This window comes from Drosophila albomicans, chromosome X (genome assembly GCF_009650485.2).
Source record: "Drosophila albomicans strain 15112-1751.03 chromosome X, ASM965048v2, whole genome shotgun sequence".
In the NCBI taxonomy this organism is placed as follows: Eukaryota; Metazoa; Arthropoda; class Insecta; order Diptera; family Drosophilidae; genus Drosophila; species Drosophila albomicans.
The window spans coordinates 25,484,010-25,499,567 of NC_047627.2; the positions used below are offsets into that span (position 1 = coordinate 25,484,010).

Sequence of the window (15,558 nt, forward strand, 5' to 3'; positions counted from 1 at the left end):
TATAGCGAAAAGTCCTTGTAACTCGGCCGTTTCAAGGACTATCTTCCTCGGAGTTGCATGTGCAAACTTCTTATCAAAAAGGCTATCCGTGTGCCAAAGGACATCGCAATAGTCCTGCAAATGCCGAAGTTATGGCTGAATTTTTGATTTTTGGGTAAATTTCCTATGCTACCCCCTTAAAAAAATTTGAGGCCAAATTTTTGGGAATATCCTGAAAATCCTTGAATACCAGTCGATAGTATTATTTACCGTGAGCATAACAATATGCATCCTTCAAGGATCTGTAAGGATATGCCCGAGTTACAGCTAAAATAAGAATATCCTTTTTACAAAAATAGTCATATCTCGGCCATATCCTGGCGCAGGATTTCGGGACATGTCTCGTTCGAATCGCAGGGACGAACTCCATCGATCGGCATCAAAAAAATGTGAGGTCATCTAGGAATCCAACACTTTGAAAATTTCAGTTCCAGGGCCGAAGAAAATGTGTGGAAAACACAAATTCTAGGATAACTCGCAAACCACAAGGACGATTTGCATGTCCTTTGGTCAGATGATAGATCCAACTTATATGCAGCGTTTGACACAGGACTCGCCAGGATACGCAAGGATAAAGACGAGTTATAGCGAATTTTGTGTTACGAAAAAATTCATATTATCTTCGCTCCTGTAAGGACTTTCGTCCTTTTTATTTTGCATTTCAATAGAGCACAATTAGTGTTACATGTGTACCAAAGGACACCCTTCTAGTCCTTTAAATAACGGAGTTACGACTGATTCGGCGATTTTTAGGCAATTTTTCTATGCTACCCCCTTAGAAAAATTTGAGGCCAAATTTTTCGGAATATTTTGAAAATCCTTGAATGCCAATCGATAGTATTACTTACCGTGAGCATAAAAATATATGTGCTTACAGGATCCGGAAGGATATAACCGAGTTAAAGCTTAAACTAGATTATCCTTTTTCGAAAAAAGGATAAAACTTGCGTATTTTAACGAGACTTGATGTGCTTGGTTTGTAAGGATCTGTTTTACTGAACTGCATTAAAAAACGTGTTCGAATTATCTAAAAAAGCAATGATTGCACAATTTTTGTTTCAGAGTTAGCTTAAAATACAGAATCCTTGATAAGTTGTAAGTTTTAAGGATGAATTGAAAGTTCATTTGGCTAAATTATAGAGCTAATTGAGAAGAGTTGTTTACAAAAGGGTACGCAAGGATAAAAGGATTCAGTTGAAGCCAATCGATAATATTATGTTGGACATTTTGTACAAATTTTGAGAAAAAAGTTGTTTACAAAATTGAGAAGAGTTGTTTACAGGAGCGTACGCAAGAATACATTATATAAGGACTCGATAGCATTTGTACAAACTTTGTTTTCGTTTATTTTTACTGCCAAGATGCTCGCTCGTGACGAGTTACACAATAAAATGCAAATTCCAGAGCCAAGACGACAACACGACGATGACGATGACAATCAGACGAAATACGCCGCCAGCTGAGCCATTTTATCCTTGGGCGGTCGCCCGCCATGACGTCCGCCACGCCCAGCGCCTCCGCCGCCAGCAGCTGCGCCAGGACCTCCAGGACCTGCGGCTGCATTGGGTCCACCGCGTGGCGCATTTGTGCGCACCTGACGCGAGGCGACAGCGCGATGCTTTTCCACCAGATGCGAGAATTCGGCAGAGCAAAAAATGCAGCCGGTCTTCTCTTCGCTGCCATCCTTGAACTTGGATTTATCCGATTTGTAGACGACGTTGACCAGTTGGGCACCGCAATCGCTGCACTTGGATTCTGCACGAAAGAGAATAAATATTAAGCAAGCGAATTTATCGGAGATGGCATTTGTGCTTACCTTCAACTGCAATTTTGGTGGCACCCTTAAAGCAATTGATGATGACATCGCAGCGATTGCAGCCGAGTTTCCAGCTCGGTGAGAGCGTGCTATCGAGCACAAGGACACCCGTCTCGCATTCCACACAGCTGGAGATGCCCAGCGTGTTCAACGAATGGGGGCAGGTGGGATGCGTGCAGGTGTTGCAGCCGCCAAATTTGGGCATATCCCTGAACGGCGGATGGTTGTAGCAATACGGACAGAAGGGATACGATCGACCCTTCACCCCCGTGGAGAAGGCCAACAGACCAAAGTCATCCAACGGGCATTTGAACTCGCGATACACTTTAACATTGCCATTGGGCAGCGTATAATTCTCATCGCAATGCGAGCAATACAAACGCGCTGGTTTCGTCTAAAAGAGAAGAGAACAGAAGAGGACTTTAAAGATATATATATACAACAAATTACTCTTTCTTAATCTATGCCATACAAAAGTAAATTCTACAATTTTCGTAACCATATCCTCAAAAAATATACCGCAAAACAATTAAAAATATACCAAGAAACTCCTTCTAAGGAAAACATAATGAAAATGTACAATTCTATAATAAAAATGCAACTTAATTTATGATAAACATAGTAATTGTCGAGTCAAAGACCCAAATAGCCAGCATTCTCTTTTCTCTAAATGAAATTTAGTATTACATACTAGATTTAATGTAATAACTAAATTTGCATTACAAGGATTAACTATTTTTCTTGTAATTTTGCATTACACATTTAAAAACAAGTACGAAAACTGCAATTGTGTGTACCTGTTAAAATATACCAAAAACATGCCTCAAGAATACCTAATACTTTATACCAGAACCCTATATTTGGTGTATCGACATTGCACTACATTTAAAATATACCAGATTGGTTGCTTTGATCCGATTGATTGAAACTATATTCTTAAAATGTATCACAAAAATACCAAAGCCATTATTTGGTATACCATAGAGTACAAAATATACCAGATTGTCAGCCAAAACACCTAAGACCCGATTGATTTAAACCATATTCATAAAATATACTAAAATACTAAAACCTATATTTGGTATATCGTTATGGAACATCATAATATACCAGATTTTCAGGCAAAGCAACTGAGACCCGATTGAAGGCGTTGTTCTTAAATAAATTCCACAAATTTTCTAACCATATCCTCAAAATATAACGCAAAACTACTAAAATATACCAAAGCCTATATTCGGTATAACAATATTGTACTACATTCAAAAAATACCATCAAGTATATCCATATATATTTTGAATGCTCAAAAATAATATAATCATTAATCATCAACACTTTGTAGGAGTGAAATTTAAAATAAATATTAATGACGATTAAGGTTTATATTATTTGTAAGCAAACAAAATAAAACTAGAAAACAAAAAACAACTATTTATGGCTTCGATATAATACTTCTTCTAAGAGAAAATAATCTATAAATAGCTTTCTATATGGAAGTCTAAGACAAAAGCAAAAGTTAAAGTTTCTTTTTTTAAAAATATCAAATTATACTTGAGTTAAATTACTTAAAAGTCTTAGTTACTCACCTGAATGTACTTCATGTAGCGTCTGCATTTGCCGCAACGCGAATGCGCCTTCCCCGACTCGGCGAGGGGGGAGAACGAGGACTCAAAGAGCATGTCCATGCTGGCAATGTTTTGCACAAAGAACATGAATTTGAGCTTAAAGATTTTCGTTGCATGGCGTCGCACATCGTTGAAATCCGCCGAGCCTTTGGCAATCAATGTGAGCATGCGCTCCACCTCGGAACGCATTGTGGGCAACACCAGCTCCGGATCGATCTTCTGATAGCCATGGACGAGCACAATCCCGAGAGTCGTTGGTATCAGTTTGCGTCCGCTTTCGATGCGCACATAATTGCGCTGGCAAATGTTATTGATGTGCACGGGAATCGAGGCATCCGTCCCAATGCCGTGCTGCTCCATCAGCGTTATCAACTCCGCTTCGGTGAGATAATCGGGTGGCCCCGTTTGAGACTCGGCGAGTCGGACATCATTGATGGCCACCTGACTGCCCTGGACAAACGGCGGAGCCGGTTCGTCCTTGCCAAAGGCTTGCCATGTCATCACCTTGGTGAATCCGGCGTCGAGCAGCACATTCGCCGTGCACGAGAATGACTCAAGGCCAGCGCGCAGCTTGGCCGTTGTGGTGCGATACTTTAGGTCACGCGACACCGTGCCCATAAAGTGACGGCATATGAAGTCGTAGACACGCCAAGTGTCGCGATCAAAGTCGTTGCGTGATGCCAGCTTCATTGGTGTGATCGGAGGATGGTCGCCGGCATCTTTGCCCTTGCGTGGCATCTGGAAATCGGAGGCAATCGATCGCGCCTCGTCGCCAAATTCACTCGACGGCTGCAGCACACGGAGCACGGCGTGCAGATCAAAGTTCTCGGGATACTGATTGGTCTCGGTACGCGGATAACTGATGTAGCCCTGCGTGTACAGACGCTCCGCCACCTGCATCGCCTGGAAGGGACCAATGCCCAGGCCCGAGCTGCAAATCCTCATCAGCTCGACGGTGTTCAGCGCCTGCGGTTTGCTCTTGAACGATTCCTTGCTGCTCACGCTCTCCACGCTGCACGGAAAAGAGAGAAAATGGTTTATTTTGAGACATTTTGAATATAATGGTAAAAAGAGTTTGTTTCAAAACTTACATTGAATACACAAATTTTTTTTATTTTACCCACTAAACTTAAAGATAAGTTAAGACAATCAAAAATTAAATAGTTCGTTTGTAAAGTCCTTCTGGTCACACTTATTATATTATTCTCTACTCTCTCTCTCTCTCCCTACTGGACATACGAGGCCTCGTTTTGGTCATACTAATTATATTCTTCTCTACCCTATTTCTCTCTCTCTCTATACTCAACTTACGCGGCCTCTTTATATATACTTAATTACTTTATAAAAAAAACATAAACAAAAGGAAATACTTTCTCTTGCCCACTAAACTTAAGTTAAAAGAGTCAATTAAGTAAGGCAGCACTTTTCGAAATGCGCTCTGGTTACACTAATTACAGTCTGCTTTACTCTCTCACTCCCTCTCTCTCTACTCTACTCGACTTACGTGGCCTCTTTATGCTCCTTCACACGGTTCAGCAGCATGATGGCAATGTCCTTCTTGAAGACGCGTCCACGCGCCCATTCGAGCGTCACCTCCGGCTGCCCGGCGGACAGTTGAAGATACCAGAATGTTTCGGGCTTAAACGTTTGGATGTCATCGTGACGCTTCACACAAAAACCGAGCGTGGGCGTCTGGCAGGGACCATAGGAGATGAGTGAGGAGTCCAGATCGCCGTAGCGGCCTTGAAAGAACTTAGTCTGAAAGCGTGTGAAGGCGCAACCGATGCGCAAATCGAGCTCCTGACGTGCATCCACCGACTTGGCCTCATTCTCGTTGGGATGGCCCAACGACTCCATGGCGCCTTTGATGTCCTTGTCCGTGATGGCCGAAAAGTGGGCACGATACGTGACATTGCGACTGTAGACATTGTGTATGACATGCTGCACTGCATCCATGACCTCGTAGCAAATGTTTTCGCCCTCCTTGTCGCAATCGAGCCACAGCACCAGATAATCGCAGCCGCGTGCTTCGTGGGCCAGAAATGAGCGCATCTGTTGCTTGGGCGTGCATTCCTTCTTCTCGGTGGGGCAATCGAAAAGCTCGACGGGATCCACTTTGTCCCACGATTGATATTTGCTGGTGAAATCCAATGACATCACATGACCGCACACCGATGTCATCCGAAAATGCACCGCGCCCTCGTTGCGAAAGTGTCCCGTCCATTCGTGGGTGGAGCAACCGTTGTTACCTGTCAAAATTCATTGTTATTATTGATAAATATGTACATATTTTTAATTGAGAGTCCGGTCGAACCTCGCTTTGCCGTGGAGCGTCCATTGGAGAGTATGGCAGCTAAGGAGGCAGCCAGCGATGGCTTCTCTGCCACCATCAATACATTCTTCATGGCCTCTAAAGCTGATCTGATGATCGCACACACTGCTTCCCTCTCGCCCTCGCTCTTTCACTCCAACACCTTTACTTATTGTTGTTGCTGTCGTTTTCTTTTCTTCGTTTTTTTTTTGCACGATGATACTGCTCTCTCATAGATTCGTGTACATGTATGTATGTGTGCGTGGGTGTGTGCGTGCGAGCGAGGAAGCTGCTGCCGGTCTTTTTGTTGTAAGCAACGCCAGCTGCCCTGCACACCTTATTGTGCTTATTGGTCGATATACGCTCCTCGGGCTATTGTTTAATTGTATATTGTTTAACGCACACACACGCACACATTTAATACTTGCTTTTTTATCAAATAGTTTTTGCAAAAAAAAAAATCGCTGTAGCGTAGCTGTGTGTGTTGTTAGTGATGCGTGAAAAGGCAACAGCGCAAAATGCACCAATTTTTACCTTGGAAATATACCTTGCATGGTTGCATTCACGGCTGGGCACATTTTGAACATTTATCATACTGCCTCTTCACACTGCACATTAAAGGAAACATGTTGCAAAAAAACATAAAAAAAGGAAATATTTTTTTGTTAAACATCAGTCATTATTAATGTACTTGCAGCAATTGTATATTTCCAAAATATACTAAAATATGTGCCAGCAATAGTTGACAACATATCGATTGCTCACATAATCGATTGCGTTTTGTCGATGTATCATCGTTGCTATCACCGTTTTTTTTTTGGAATATATTATCGCATAGGTAAAAAAACGACGTATAACAATAAAAATTAAGCTTAACTGGTTTTTTAATTTTGCATTTGCCATCAGTGCTGATTTTTGTGTTTTCTAGTGACAATTTTAAATATAATTGAAAGCTCGTTAGCTTGCCAGCATTTCAAATAGCGCGGCAAATATGGCAGCACTGGTTATAGAAACAACCACCCAGCACTGGGGGCTCTCCCACACATACACACCGACAGACAGGGAGACGCACACACTCACACGCACACTTGCTCAATCAGTGGACTGACTTGCTGCAGATGCAGCCAGAGTTAGCAGCAGAGCCAGAGTCGCAGCCACCGCCAAGCGCTACAAAATATCCGCTATACTGTTTGCTTTTGCTACTCAGTTGAGTTTTGGCCGTGAGCGTGTTCAGGTGCGCGTCATTGTCTCTCTCGTCCGTTGTCCGTTGTCGTCGTCGTCGCCGCCGCCGCTTTCATCGTCATCGTCGCCGCCGTCGTCGTTAGCGTCAGCGGTGTTGCCCCGTCTGTTGTTTACGTGTGTGTGCGTCTGCGTCTGAGTAGTGTACGTTTTTGTTGTTTTTTTTTTCGTATGTTTTTTTTTTTTTTGTATTTTTGGCGACAGTTAGCAAAAAATTTTTGAACGCAAATGTATACAGCATATACATACATACATATTTATAAATATATATAGATGTATACATAAATATATGTATAATGTTCATGAATATATAGAAAAATTTTTTAAAAAAAACTTATTCACATTGAATAAGAAGAAAAGTTCGTTGTGTTCACTTTAATACTATACAATATACACGCATACATACAAACAATTTTTTTTAAACATCATCTGTATACTGTGTTTTTGGGGTTTTGGACGTTTTTCGTTTTTTTTTTTGTTTTGTTCGTTTTGGCCAACAAAGCGTAGCAAAGTAAAAGCAGAAATTGAGAGTTGTTTTTTGTGTGTGTTTGTTTTGTTGTTTTTGAGCGCGTTTCGAGTGCGTTGCAACAACAACAAAAACAAGCATTGGCAACACTAACATTACCAACAACAGTTACACCTACGCGTTATGGGCATCACCGGCAGCAGCTTTTTGTTGTTGTTGTTTGTTGCTGTCGATTGACATGCCGTCGCTTTCTTTTGCGTGCCCATGCTCACCTCTTGTCCGCCTCTAACACACCCACTCTCTCACTTTTACACACACACACACACTCACACAAAGAGGCGCTCTCTGTTAACGCCGCCGATTTGCAATTTCGTCTGTTTGTCCGTTGCAAATTTGAATATTTGCTTGCAGTTGTTGCTTGAATGAAATTTCTCCCCTGTGATTTGATTTGTGAATGAATTGAAGAAACAACAAAAGTCTGCAAACAGCAACAACAGCAACAACAACAAGAGCTACAAGTAACTGAAATTGATGTTTATTATTTTGTCCGTTGCTTGTTGAGCATAGAAACTTGTCCTAAATTCACTTCAAAAACAACAAATGGAAAATGAAATAAAAACTCGTTTTTATGAGCTTTTCTTGTTGTTGTTGCTGTTGTTGTTGGAGCTTTAAAGTTATTGCTTTTTTTTTGCACATTTCATAGTTGTTGCCATTGTTGTTGTTCTAATAAATGACAGAACAATGGCAACACTAAGCTGAAGCTCCGATTTTGGATTTGGCTTCCAAGCTTCTCTTCTCTGAGCCGTTGCTCTCTCGCTCTCACGGTCTCTCGGTCTCTTCTTGCTCTCTTGAAGCTGCAACTCAGCAACAAAGTTGAAGGCCTTTTTGCATACAGCAATGTTACGGAGCAGTAACAACAACAACAACTACAACGACAATAACAACAAAAATAGCCACAACAGTTCCTAGGCAGCTTTAGCTGCTGATCACATAAAAATGTTAAACTGGTTTGCCGTAAAAATTGTTGTTTTCTTTTCATTGGCATTTAAATACATACATATTTACATTATATACATTAATGCGCGTATGTAAATGCGTGAACACTTACGTACATACATACATATTTATGTAAATATACGTGAGTGTTTTTTGACGTCATTTTGCGCAATGCAACACAAATTAGTTGCAGAAATGCAATCGACAATAGTCATTATGTTATTGTTATTGTTGTTACGTCTGCAAAACAGCAGCAACAACACACAAACACACACGCATACACAAACCCATTGAAAGCTCTGCAGCAGCAGCAGAAGCTGCGAGGTTGGCAACAGCAATTTAATGGACAAACCCATAAGCCAGAGTGAGAGAGCGAACGATCGAAGGCGAAGCTTGGCTGGAAAGCTAAGCTTACCACACACATACATACACACTCTCTGTGTTTACCTGTCTAGCCTGCTATCTCTCTCTCGCTCTCTCGCTTTGGTTTCGCGCTCTCTTAACAACATTTTTGTTAACTCTCTCGCACAGTATTCGACATGTGGAAAGTTCATAATATTTAACCCACACACACACATACATAATCACACACACAAACATACACACAGATATACATATAGTTGTGCATATAAGAGCCAAGAAACAACAAAACAAATTGAAAACAATGCATTTGTTTAAATCAAAAACTACGCTCGTCTTGAGAATGTCGAAACTCAAAAGAAATTAGCAAAGAATACAAAAAAATAAAAGTGCTATTCCCCCGCCGTTGCCTAAAAGTCTTCTCAGCAAGCAACAAAATATATATTAGCACACCTATAAAAGGCTGCAACAACAACCAAAACAACAACAGCAAAAGCAGCAACAACCCATCAACATCAACAATCAGAGAGGAAGAAGAAGCCAAATAGCAACAAGACGGCCACAACATGTTGTACACGCTAAGCAAAGCAACAACAAGAATTCGACTCAAAACAACAACAACAAATAATCGCTGGATTTGGAGTTTAACATTTTTGGCTGCATTTTGTGCGAAGGTAAGCAGCAAAAGCAAAAAGCTTTTTCTTTTCGATCATCAACTTTCTTTTGAGTCGCGCAATAAATGTTTAGCAACATATTGCGTTGCTGGCCACATTAGCAACATGCATTTCGGCAGCACACACAAGCACAAGAGAGACAGTCTTAGATGTATGTTACGTATGTATGTGTGTATACATAAATCACAGCTGCACTTGCTGCGTGCTCACATGCTGGTCTCTCTCTCCCACTCTCTTGCCTCTCTCTATCTGTTCTTATGCACGTGTTGTTGTTGTTGTTGCTGTTGCTGAAGTCTTTCATTGTTTTTGTTAGTGGAGCGCACATTTCCCATGTTAATTAAATTCAATTATTTCGCATCGTGTTTTTGGTTTTGTTTGCGCCTTGCAAAACTTGTATTCTCTACAGCAACTACATACAAGTATATAGGGGAGGATGGGGAAGGGGAGACGGGGGGCTAGAGCGGAAGGGAGTGTCGGGCTATCAGTCGTGAGAGACCTTGAGAGTTAGGCAAGCGAATTATTTGCAAGCCAGTTAAAGTGAATGAAATGAATATGCATTCGATACTGACAGCAAACAGTAACAACAGCAACAACAACAACAACAACAGATACAGATACAGATACAGATACATTGGCAGATTGCGATACCCGCATGTTGTCGATCACAAGATACTTGCTTAGTTATTTACTGTTAGATTGCACTGCCAACCAATTGCATAAGCGCCCTCCTAATGAAGCCTTCCACATCAATTGATTATCTACAATTTTTGTATTTTTTGCCAAAACGTGAGCAAGCTCTAAATCAATCAATCACGAATAACCAGAAATAGCCTCGCATACTAAACTTCCTAGCTAAAGTTCACAATAGAGAGTAGCAAAATAATACATTCGAAGCTTCCCAAAAACTTCTTCAATTTCATATTGAATATATTTTATATTTAGATATTTATATTCCGAAAAACTTTTTCAATTTCATATAGTTTAAACTTTTTAAACTAGATAATTTTGTGTTCTAAACTTGAGTTTAATTCGAAGCTTCCTAAAAAACTTCTTCAAATTTACATAAATTATACATACTTTATATCTAACGAAATATAACAGATAATACTATACTAATAGATAAGCTAGATAAGCAAAATAATTTTGTGTTTTAAATATTAGCTTAATTTATGCTTCATTTAAATAAGCTTTTCGTATTCTTTTTTTAAGATTCTTCACTATTAAAAGACTATTATAGCTATCCACGATTTGAATGTCCAGAACAATATTATAAATAAGTGTATAAAAAATGTTAACCAAAAAATTAAAAAGAAAGATGTACTTTCTATTATAAGTTGAACTTTTCTTAATCTTTATAGAATAGGAATAGCCTATTTTTTTTTATATTTTTAGTTTTTTTTTTTCAATATCTTTTCCAAAAGTTTATTGACTTTTATTTTAAGTTATGTTTTTCCTAATCTCTATAGAAAAAGTCTATAATTTCACACTTTTTCCTGAACATTGTTGTAAATCATAATTATAAACCAAAAAATATGTACTTTCTAATTAAGTTGAGCTTTTCTCAATCTTTATAGAATCGTCTATTATATTCTACTTTAAGTAATTTTTTTCTAAAACTATTATTTCTTTATGAATTTTATTTTTTACGAACATATTCCTAAGTCTCAAACTCCAATGTTGTGTAACTTTGTTCTGGTAAATTCCTTACAATACCATTCAGAGAATTTTGTACATTTGTCAAGTAAGTCGTTGTTAAATAGAATGATTTAACATTGCAAAGGAAAGGTATTACAATGTATGCAATTTAGATAAATTAAAAATGGTACTATATAATAAATATATTACAGTTGTCGCAACTATTGGGTTGAGTGTTTATTTTCCTGGTATTTCCCAGCAATTTGCCATGAAAGGCATCTTTATTGTTTCGTTGTGTGATGTTTATTTACGAGTGCAAACGATAACCGATTACCGAATGATTACCGAGGCAGGCAAAAAACAGGAATGTGCTCATTAGGAGCGCTCTCGGATCGTAAACACGAAATTTAAGGGCGCTGCTTTTTGGGGGAGGAGGAGTTCGCAATAACTAACTAACTAAGAAACTAACTTGCTGGCAAATCGCAAATCAACGTCACGTACTCGTCATAAATAAATGGAGAAACATGTTTAGTACTTTACTATTTAGCATTTCGCAATTCGCATCAATTTTGCGAGTGGCGTTTAGCAAATTGCAAAGAGTAAACAGACTTCCTCTTCAAGTTCCTGATTGTGTTGTAGGACAGGTCAAAAAGTGCTAACAAATAGGAAAGCTATGAGATACCCGCTATACATTGTGAAAAGCAAAACAGACAAATAAATATACCGCAAAAATACTAAAAATATAAGAAATGATACGTTTGGTACTATACTCAAAATATGGTATAAAACTGCGGTATATATTTTAAAATATATCAAATTAATACACCACAAAAATACTAAAACTGCATTAAATTATACATTTGGTATATCGATATAGTACTATATGCAAAATATGGTACATATGGTACAATAATACAGTATATAATTTAAAATATACCAAATGAACATGTCACGAAAATACCAAAAATATACCAAATGCTACATTTGGTACTATATTCAAATTATGGAAAATATGGTATAAAAATATGATATACCTTTTCAAATATACCAAATTGATATACCACAAAAACACCAAAAATATACCATCCGTTGTATTTGGTATATTGTAGTATAAAGTACTACATTAAAATAACTCATAGAGTGCACAATATACCAGATTGTCAGCCAAAGCAACTAAGACCCTTAGTAGGTTTTTTGTGCCCATACCAAAGTATTTCTTTAACAACTTTATTTAAAAACAAATTGCATCTAGTCACAAACAATGTTTCAGGACTCATAAAGACTAAAAATTTGAAACAAAAATTGGAACTATGACCGATAAAAACTAAATAACGTATTTTTTGTATATTCCTTCTTGTACATTTCATGAAGACAATACGTTATAATACCCTTCTACCCTTTGGGTAGCGGGTATACAAAACAATCGCAAAAATTGTCATTGTTTTGTCTATTCGATAAATGTTGGCAAAAATTCGCCATTTAGTCACATACGACGACGAATTACGAGCCCAACAAAAACAAGCAACCAAAAGTCACGTACGCCGCACGGCGCTTTATAATAACCCAAAGCAAAGCACCCGCTCTTTACATACAAACAGACAATATATATATATTGGTAGTACCTACGCTATATAGATATTATATAAATATATACATATATATATATTTAATATTAATGTGCATGGGTTGAAAGCAAACATTGCACTCAGGTTTGTCTGGTTCAGCGAACTGCGAAAGTTGTTGCCAAAAACACAAAAAAAAAACCGAAATGTTTGTTTGTTTGTTTAGCGTCTGTTTCTTTTTTTTTTAATTGGAGATAGTTGTTCTTCTCCTCTTAAATAGTATTAGAGCTTGAGTTCATTAAAAATCGATATTAACTGCATTGTTTTAAGCCAATTTTTGTCGATCAAGATAGTTAACTGGTAGCTTAAACAATTATTTGGACGTTAACCAACACTGAAACTTGGCTGTCAAACTTAAAAGATTTTTAATTTTACTATTCTTGAATTTCGCAATTTACTTTACTTTAACACATTATTTTTCCATTAGTCAAACTGTTTAAGAAGAAAACTTTACTCAAATTATATAATATTCATTTAAGTTAAGTTTCACCTCTTAAATAAAATGCTATGCATATCTAAAGTGTATAATTTGAATTGAATATTCGAAATGATTTGTCAGCGGCAAGCAGGCGACAGAGTTTATCTGCTTGGCGCAGTGCAGATAATGCCAAAGAGACAAAAAGATACAAAGATACGCAGCTACAGATACCGATGATGGCTAAGTGCAAAGGGTTAAACGCTAGCTGATAAATTAAGCGCAAAATGCGGCCTAATTTGAAACAACAACAGCACTGAAAAACAATTAAACACAATCCGAATCCAAAACTGAAACCGAAACAGCAACAACAACTAAAAAAAAAGAAAGACATACACAGAAGCGAGGCCAATTCGGTATGGGAATTGAAATCGGCCGAATCGAAATCGGAATCGGAATTGGTTGTGGAATTGTGCGTCTGGCCCGGTTTGATCTGATCTGGTCTGGTCTGGTCTGGCTTGTTTGTTTTTCGCCGTTTCTCTTCCCCGATTACTTGCTGCTGTTTCTTTTTTTTTCTGGGCGTGGGCTCCATGGCAATTAAATGCACGTCCGCAAAGACAGAGAGAGAGAGAGAGAGACAAAGGCCATGGCCACAGATGCGTGTCGCAGATAAAGTCCGCCCACCACACTGAAACGCGCCACGTGGCTGCCCAAAACTAACAGACTCAACAGCAATACCAACGGAGGGGGAGTGACTTTTGAAGGGCAGCAAATTGCAAATCAATTAAGCCGCAGCTTTCAAGAGATTTAAGCTCTTTAAGACGTCTAACAACACTGCAACACTGCTGTCGCAGTATAAGTCTCAGATTCTTAAAGATTCAAACCGTCTAAACTGCAGATTTGAAAAGCTTCAAACTCTTTAAAATGTTTACCAACACTAAAGCATTGATGCTGCAGCCAAAGCCGCAGCTTAGAATAGATTTAAACTCTTTAAGATGTTTATCAACACTACAACATATTAAAGCTCTTTAAGATGTTTATCAACACTCCTGTCGCAGCTTAAGTCTCAGATTTTTAAAAGATTTAAGCCGTCTAAAACGCAAATTCGTTTACCAACCCTGCAACTCTCCTGTCGCAGTCTAAACCGCAGCTCAGATAAGATTCAAACTTTTTAAAACACTACAATACTGATGCTGCAGTCAAAGCCGCAGCTTAGAGTAGATTTAAACTATTTAAGACGGTTATCAACACTACAGTCGCAGTCTAAGCCGCATCGTAGATTATTTTCCAATTTTTAAGACGTTTACCAACACTACAACCGCAGCTTAAAAAAGTTTATGCTCTTTGAGACGTTTACCAACACTACATCACTGCTGTAACAGTCTAAGTCGTATCTTAAATAAATTCAAGCTGTTTACCAACACTGTTAATCCAGTATAAACCTTAGCTTATAAAATATTTGATCTCTTTACGATATTTAAGCATTTTAATTCACAGCTTAGTAGATATTCAAATGCTTTATGTCATTTACCAACACTGCAGCACTGCTAATATAACTTAAGCCGCAGCTTACAAAAGAGTCAAGCTCTTTAAGATCTTTACTAACTTTTCAACACTGCTGTCGTACTCTAAGCATCAGCTTAGATGAGATTCAAGCACTTGATCTCGTTTACCAACACTACAACACTGCTGATGCGGTCTACGCGCATTGCGTGCGCCACATGCCAAAAATAGAGTGCAACATCAACATCAAGTTTGCCGGAAATGTGCCATCAAATGCAAAAAGCGAAAAAAGAAAGAAAAAAAAAACACAAAGCAGCGATATGGATAAAGGAAAAGTGAAAAGACGAGAAAAATGTTAAGAGAAACATGCAGCGAGACCACTTTGAAGTGCCAGAGACATCGGAAATGGCAAACGCCACTTTTTTTTGTCTTCTTTTATTTTCGAGTCGAATGAAATTGATGGACAGACACGACAGACAGACAGATAGGCAGACAGACAAACTTGAGTGATATTTCTTACATCGCAACGTACTTCACTCATTTATGGGCTGCTCTCTCGGTAGGAGTCGCATTCAAGTAGTGTTGACAACCAACTAAACAACTAACTGAACGACGACAAATCGCGGAAGTATTTTGCACACACACACACAAATAAGTCAAATGCAGAGCAATAGTTTGCCACCCTCCCTCGCTTCCCTTTAGAGTTTCCATCAAACTGCAGCTGGATAATAAAAGCAGTCTAAGAACGTATCGAGCAGCAAAGCTAAATATAAATACTCTACCATTCATATTTTGTTGAGACCATTTCACTGAATTCGGAAATTTCAAAGAGATTATGGTGTATTTTTGGTATAATTTT

At 38.6% G+C, this 15,558-nt stretch overlaps 2 protein-coding genes across 4 annotated transcripts in view; one reads left to right on the forward strand and one right to left on the reverse strand.

The window, feature by feature from the left end:
* Nucleotides 1-1,361: 1,361 nt before the first annotated feature.
* Nucleotides 1,362-6,280, reverse strand: LOC117568634 (DNA topoisomerase 3-beta). The gene is made up of 5 exons (XM_034249427.2): nucleotides 5,793-6,280; nucleotides 4,983-5,727; nucleotides 3,440-4,490; nucleotides 1,856-2,249; nucleotides 1,362-1,794 (listed from the first exon to the last, which is right to left on the reverse strand). The coding sequence occupies exons 1-5, from the start codon at nucleotides 5,881-5,883 to the stop codon at nucleotides 1,478-1,480; spliced, it is 2,598 nt and encodes an 865-aa protein (XP_034105318.1). The 5' UTR covers nucleotides 5,884-6,280; the 3' UTR covers nucleotides 1,362-1,477.
* Nucleotides 6,281-6,992: 712 nt separating this feature from the next.
* Nucleotides 6,993-15,558, forward strand: part of LOC117568465 (tyrosine-protein phosphatase 10D) — a 64,518-nt gene continuing 55,952 nt past the window's right edge. For 2 of the 3 annotated variants that reach the window (XM_052008591.1, XM_052008590.1), the window contains exons 1-2: nucleotides 6,993-7,172; nucleotides 9,022-9,524. In XM_052008591.1, coding sequence (XP_051864551.1) covers nucleotides 9,417-9,524 — 108 coding nt within the window. In that variant the 5' untranslated portion in view covers nucleotides 6,993-7,172; nucleotides 9,022-9,416. The remainder of the gene's footprint in view (nucleotides 7,173-9,021; nucleotides 9,525-15,558) is intronic. The other variant, XM_052008592.1, reaches the window with a different exon arrangement.